Source organism: Felis catus, chromosome E2 (genome assembly GCF_018350175.1).
Source record: "Felis catus isolate Fca126 chromosome E2, F.catus_Fca126_mat1.0, whole genome shotgun sequence".
Taxonomy (NCBI): domain Eukaryota; kingdom Metazoa; phylum Chordata; class Mammalia; order Carnivora; family Felidae; genus Felis; species Felis catus.
The window spans coordinates 12,409,021-12,416,511 of NC_058382.1; the positions used below are offsets into that span (position 1 = coordinate 12,409,021).

At 41.1% G+C, this 7,491-nt stretch overlaps 1 protein-coding gene across 1 annotated transcript; it reads right to left on the minus strand.

The window, feature by feature from the left end:
* Nucleotides 1-3,388: 3,388 nt before the first annotated feature.
* Nucleotides 3,389-4,297, minus strand: FELCATV1R1 (vomeronasal 1 receptor felCatV1R1). Its single transcript, NM_001167473.1, is given in 1 exon segment — nucleotides 3,389-4,297. A coding segment is annotated over 1 exon segment (909 nt).
* Nucleotides 4,298-7,491: the final 3,194 nt, after the last annotated feature.

Here is a 7,491-nt window from a genome sequence, read left to right on the forward strand (position 1 = left end):
TTAAGGACCCCTGGTTTCTTTTATTCTGAATTGCTTAACACATCCTCAACAAACAAATGCAAAATGTAACAACAGCGCAACTAAAAAACCCAGATCAAACATGAGATAAGAGGAAAAATGCAGTATCTATGGGTAACACACAAGTAGGAGACAGAAAATGCCCCAATTACAACGTTATCTACAACCAGGTAAGGAAACGCTAATCTTTGAATGGACTCTGGAGTCCACATCTGATTGGTGAGTCAGGAAGATTGTGATTTAGATTTAAGTGCTAATGTTATTCCATTGCTACTTCATGACTTCCTTACAATCTAGGTCATTCTCTGACATTGTATCTTTGAATATTGTGACCCTCTTTAATCTTTAAAGAGCATGTGGCTGTAATATTTTTTCTGCCTAATACTGTTAATTAGCTTTTCACAAGTTTTTTACTTATCTTGCATTTAGATTGTAAGCTCCTTTTTTTATTAAATATAATTTATTGTCAAATTGGTTTCCATACAACACCTAGTGCTCATCCCAAGATTGTAAGCTCCTTAAATGCAGATTCCTATATTTTGTTTTCCTTATTTTCCTCATGCATCTAAGTAGTAGATACTCTACATGTCCCAGTTTTGAAAAGTAACATGGTCAATCCAAACATGACCCAACACGTTCATTTAGTGTTCTTTAATGGATTTTGCTAGAACCGCGTTCATACACTTTTTGTATAAACATAGATTTTCTGCCAGCCCGATATATTTTTTTGAGGTTTTTATATAGCAGAATTCATCAGCTTACTCTGTGTCCCAGCCACAAGACTGCAGTTGTTCATCCTGTGGGAACTCAACTTCAATGTCATAAACAAAATTTGGATCATCCTTCTTCTAGTTTTTCTCAGAAAGCTCATATATGATGCTCTTTCTTTCTTTGTTTGTTTTCACATGTTTAGTTATTTTTGAGAGAGAGAGACAGAACATGAGCAGGGGAGGGGCAGAGAGAGAGGGAGACGCAGAATCTGAAGCAGGCTCCAGGCTCTGGGCTGTCAGCACAGATGTGGGGCTCAAACTCATGAACCACGAGATAATGACCTAAGCCGAGGTCAGACGCTTAACCCACTGAGCCACCCAGGCGCCCCCTTTTTCACTTACTTTCTTTACAGAGTTTGGCCTTCAGTAATTCCTGGGAAAGCATTAATAGAATAGTTTGAGACCTTGCCTTCCTGAAAATCTTTATTTTTTTTAGAAATTAAAAAAAAATTCTAACATTTATTTATTTTTGAGACCAAGAGAGACAGAGGATGAACAGGGAAGGGTCAGAGAGAGAGAGGGAGACACAGAATCTGACCAGGCTCTGAGCTGTCAGTACAGAGCCCAACATGGGGCTCGAACTCACGGACCGTGAGATCATGACCTAAGCCAAAGTCGGACGCTTAACTGACTGAGCCACCCAGGCGCCCCTGAAAACACCTTTATTTTAAATCATCCCTGAGTTTAGTTTGACAGGCATCCAGGGCGCTTGGGTGGCTCAGTCGGCTGAGTGTAGGACTTCAACCCAGATCATAATCTCTCGGTTTGTGGGTTGCAGCCCCATGTCAGGCTCTGTGCTGACAGCTCAGAGCCTGGAGCCTGGTTCGAATTCTGTCTCCCTCTCTCTCTGCCCTTCCCCTGCTTGTGCTCTCTCTCTCTCTAAAAAATAAACATTAAAAAAATTTAGTTTGAGGGGCACCTGGGTGGCTCAGTTGGTTAAGCGTCCTACTTCAGCTCAGGCCATGGTCTGGCGGTTTGTGAGTCCGAGCCCCGTATTTGGTTCTGTGCTGGCAGCTCAGAGCCTGGAGCCTGCTTTGGATTCTGTGTCTCCCCCTCCTTCTGCCCCTCCCATGCTCATGCTCTGTCTCTCTCTGTCTCTCAATAATAAATAAACGTTAAAAAAATTTTTTTAAATTTAGTTTGACAGGTATCCAATTTGAGTTTGTAAATCATTATCTCAGAACTTTGACAGCATTGTTCCATCACATCCCAGTTTTCAATGTTGCTCTTTAGAAACCTGAGGCCATTTTGATTTTCCTCCCTTTGGATACGACCAGTTGTTTGCTCTCCAGAATCTTTAGGAAGTTGTTATTTCTCTCCAATACTTTTTTCTCATCCAAGTTTTTATTCAAATTCCAGTGCGTTCACATACAGTGCAATATTAGTTTGAGGTGTAGAAGCTAGTGATTCATCACTCATATATAATACCCAGTGTTCATCACAAGTGCCCTCCTTCATACCCATCCCCCGTTTAACCCATCCCCAGCCCACTGCCCCCCCAAGCAAACCATCAATTTGTTCTCTATAATTACAAGTCTGTTTCTTGCTTTGCCTCTCTTTATTTCCCCCCAATATTCATTTGTTTCTTGAATTCCACATAAGTGAAATACATACAATGGAATATTACTCGGCCATAAAAAAGAATGAAATCTTGCCACTTGCAATGCCATGGATGGAACTATAGAATATTAGTCTCCCCAATATTTTAAAATTTAGATATGGGCTTATTTTGATCCATTTCCCATTAAACAAATAGGCCCCGTTAGTCTGTTAATGGATGTGACAAACCATCTTGTAGAATTTCTTTGATGTTATTCTCCTCTCCACATTTACATTTCTTTCTCCAAGCGCTATCTATTATTCATCCAGTAAAGTTTTGCTGTTTTTCCAATGTTTCCAGTGTTCTTTCCCCTTCTTCCAATTTCCTAGAGGTTGCTTCATATTACCTTCCAACCCCTCTGCCTGAGTACTTTCTTCTGTCATGGTCCTGATTCCCAAAAGTTCATTTTAGTCTTCTGTCATTCATTTTAATAGCATCCTATCCTTGCCTCATGCATGCAGTGGAATTTCATATCTCATCAATGATATTACTTACAAATTGCAGGACTTTATTCTACTTCCTTAATATGCTTTGTCTTTTTCCATGTTACTTCCCCCCCCCCCATCCCTGTGTTTTTCTATCAAGGTAGAATGTTTCTTCAAATGACTGCTGGCCTTTGGCTGATTCATATTAAAGGATGAGGCCTTTGAAAGCGAATTCAGATCATGTGTGGTAGGGCACAAAGAGTATCCAGTGGGTCTCCTATTAAGGTTATTATATAGGTCCTGCCATGTCATTAGGGTGAAGCCAAGTGTCAAAATAAGTGAGCCCATTTTTCTTGGGTTATGCAATTTCTGCAGAGAATGGAACATATTTTGCTACATTGGAAGGCAATATTCAACAAGAAACTAAATGCATTTAGAAAATTAAATCACGAGACAAATCTCACACTGAAACATAACCAGGATATATTTTAAATGAGTCCACAGTTAGACTCACAGTTGCGAATATTTTGTATTCAAAAAAATTGTGGAATGAAGGGTAGCTGTTTGTAAACGGACTATTTGGAGATTTTTGTTTTACAACTGACAAAGACTTTAATTTCATGGCTGATGAGCACATAGGGGCTGGAAGCTGGGAAGCAAGCAGAAAGGAATGTACCGATGTTCACCAGCTGCAGGCTTGGGTTGACAACGCAAGTCATATAGAGTGACAAGATAGAGGACAGAAAGTAAAAGGAAACAAACAAGCTCACTAGAAGCAGGACAGTAAAAGTGGCAGTGGTCTCTCGGGAGGCTCTGGGAGAGAGACTGGTGTGGTGAAGGTATTGGACTCTCTGCTTATGTCTTTGCAGGAAGAGCACTATGGAGACACTGGCCCAACCCATGGGTGCCAAACACAAAATATCAAGGAAGGTAAACAGGAATGCACAGAGTGAGCTTATGAATGAATTGGACCCTTTGACAGAACACAGTCCAAAATCCCTTTTTGTAATGTTTCTAGTACTCCCTGGGTGAGTCACTTTCACTGGCATGACAATATTTATCAGGAGATGAAGAATCCAACAGAGGCAACAGGAGGGTTGAACAAACTTAGGAGCTCTCAGTTTGAGTTCTGCCCACCTGGGATTGTTAAGACTAATAGTAATAGCCTGGAAGCCACTCAAAAGGCAGGTGGTGCAGAGAGAAACCCCTCGGGCCACCCTGTGAGTATAAAAGACAACCTTACACATAGCTTCTCCCAGGAAATTGTCCAAACAAAAAGCAGCCAGTGTCTGAGGGATTCCCCTAGAGAAAAGGATCAGAAAGTTGGCTGAGGCCAAATGGTTGAGAATTAGGTCTGTAGGTCTCTTAGTGTGTTTAGTGAACAAAGTCAACAAACAGAAATAAAGGAGTAAGGAATTCCCTAGGAGCCCAGTTCCAGTCTGGAAGAGAAAGAGAATCCCCACTACAAACTCACAAGAAGCCATAATGTCAATGCCCAGAAGGAGCTTGTTTTATTCAAAGCCAGATGATCTAGAGAGAAATAATATGTGCATTATTTTCTTTAGCATGGCAAATTCATTATTAACAAATTTCACCTTTACTACTCTTTGCAAAATCCTACTTCATATTATTGGATATACAAATATTGAGTCGAACTACTCTGAAAGAGGAACCTAGTTCTCTTCCAAGAGTATATGATTTGCTAGCATTTCATTTAGGGTATGTGGATGCACATTTATGAATGACAGTTTTCTAAACATAGGCTACACAAGGGTAGGAAATGGTAAGTTTATGGTCCCAATATTTCACTTCCTTTTCCCACTCTGTAGTTTAAATATTTTAGATTCTCTGCCAACTTCTACATGATCTGAAAGTTTTTGTTTCTTTTTAAAAATTAGAAAATGCTGGGGCGCCTAGGTGCTCAGTCGGTGAAGCATCCGACTTTGGCTCAGGTCATGATCTCGCGGTCCGTGAGTTCGAGCCCTGCGTCGGCTCTGTGTTGACAGCTCAGAGCCTGTAGCCTGCTTCAGATTCTGTGTCTCCCTCTCTCTGAGCCTCCCCCGTTCATGCTCTGTCTCTCTCTGTCTCAAAAATAAACATTAAAAAAATTTTTTTTAATTAGAAAATTCTATGGTGTGACCACTGTTCTCCCATAATAAATGGTTGATGGAGCCAGGTAATGTCGACTCCACTGACTAGGGCAGGCACCCCCTAATTCATAACAGCCTTCGTGAAACCAGGTTTATCCGTTCATGTTAATGGCTCAACCCTGTAAGATTTGAACTGACAGTTGTCTCTTTACACATAAAAAGCTTTGGGAAATATAAGGACACAAGATGGATTTTAACAGATTTCTCTGTGAGAATGCCACTCAGTTCACAAAAATAGGTAAAATATAGAGGATATGAATAACGTCGTCAGGCTGCCTGATTTAACAGATTTTATGGAATAATTTTAAACTGAAAAAAAAAACATTTTAAAATTAAACTATGCATTCTCCTAATTTTACTGAAGACAGTAGAAGGAAGACAGCACTAAAGATAATATAATAAACAGAAATAAAAATAACTATAATTGACAAAAATATAAAAGATATATAAATGAGTCTAACATTGGTAAATATGGTCAAGACAAAAGGGAAAAAACTAACAACTTTATCATGGTAAAAGAATATTACAGTAGACATAGATAGGCTTTAAGCATCATAAGAGAATATTACATGCACAAGCTTTAGAAACATTTTTGTTGATGGATGCAGAAGAAGGAAATAATTTTGGAGAGCTCTGATATTCTGCACTTGCTTCTCCCTTATATCATAGTTACAGGATATTTCTTGATCCCTATCCGTAGCACTAGATAGCCATATCTCAGGTGGCATGACATTGGAGGGGCTTATCCAGGAAGATTAAAAGTCTTGCTGAATTGAGAAAATGATGACATCAGAGGTCGGATAATCAGCTCTCCCCAGACGCTCTCTTCTTTCTCCACCAAAACCCAGAAAGGCAGATTATGGAAGAAATCTCCCCCATAAAGTTCTGCTCCCTTGTTAGTGTTTAAAGTGGAGCCAGAGAAGTTTTCTAGAGGAGTTGTAAACAGCCCTCCAGCTGGTCTTAAGGGTTAACTGCCTTCAAGTTAACACACTGCTTATTTGCTGACCTAAGTCCTTAGATCCATAGCAGACAGATAACTGGCCTTGAGGAGAGAAGGACCAGAATTTTCCTGTGCTACAGAGGTCAGCAAATCTGTTTGAAGCCACCTCAATTTATAATTAGCCTAGCAATTTTTTTTTTCTTTTAGTAAAATGCTCTTTGTTTTAGGTCACACAAATGATTTTCCTGACTTCCCTTTGTGTATCTGTGGATCTTGCCCTCCTTTGCAGAAAGAACAGAGTCCTGTACATCACAGAACAGAAACTGGAGCCCCTCGTACAACCCATGAGCACTGAGGTGATACTTGTCGCTGGCACCATTGACTCCACATGTAATCAAGAAATGTTACAGGGGTGCCTGGCTGGCACAGTCAGTGGAGTATGTGACTCTTGATCTCAGGGTTGTGAGTTTTGAGCCCCATGTTGGATGTAGAGGTTACTTTAAAATAAAAGAAAGAAAGAAAGAAAGAAAGAAAGAAAGAAAGAAAGAAAGAAAGAAAGAAAGAAAGAAAGAAAAGTTACAGACTATTTCACTGCCTTTACTCATCCCTAAACCTCTTTAAAATACACTGGGCCAGGGGCGCCTGGGTGGCTCAGTTGGTTGAGCATTGACTTCAACTCAGGTCATGATCTCACGTTTGAAGAGTTCGAGCCCTGCATCGGGCTGTGTGCTGACAGCTCAGAGCCTGGAGCCTGCTTTGTATTCTGTGTCTCCCTCTCTCTCTTCCCCTCCCCCACTCATGTTCTGTCTCTCTCTGTCTCAAAAATAAAATAAACATTTAAAAAATTAAAAAAACAAAACAAAACAAAGCCCTGCGCCAAGCAGAAATCTTGGACAAGTGCTCAGCTTCTCCCCAGATGTATGGCCTCCTGAATAAAGCTGAGATTCCTTTCTGATCTAAACTGTCTCTTGAGTATTGGCCTTTCAAGCGACTGGGCAACCGAACTTGGGGTTCAGTGCAGGGTTTTTTAAAAAAAAAATTTTTTTTTTAAATTTTTTTTTTAACGTTTATTTATTTTTGAGACAGAGAGAGAGCATGAACGGGGGAGGGTCAGAGAGAGAGGGAGACACAGAATCCGAAACAGGCTCCAGGCTCCCAGCTGTCAGCACAGAGCCCGACGCGGGGCTCGAACTCACATACCATGAGATCGTGACCTGAGCCGAAGTCTGACACCCAACCGACTGAGCCACCCAGGCGCCCCTAAAAAAATTTTTTTTAATGTTTATTTATTTTTGAGAGAGAGAGAAAGACAGAGTGTGAGCAGGGGGAGGGGGAGAGAGAGCGAGAGAGGAAGACACAGAATCGGAAGCAGCTTCCAGGCTCCAAGCTGTCAGCACAGAGCCCGATTCGGGGCTCTAACCCATGAACTGCAAGATTGTGACCTGAGCTGAAGTTGGAGGCTCAACTGACGGAGCCACCCAGGCGCCCCTGGGGTTCAGTGCAGGATTAGTGGTTCCGTGGGACCTGGGGCTTTCTGACCTACAGCTCTTCCCCTCTCCTCTCCTTATACTGAGGAAGGGCACCAAGA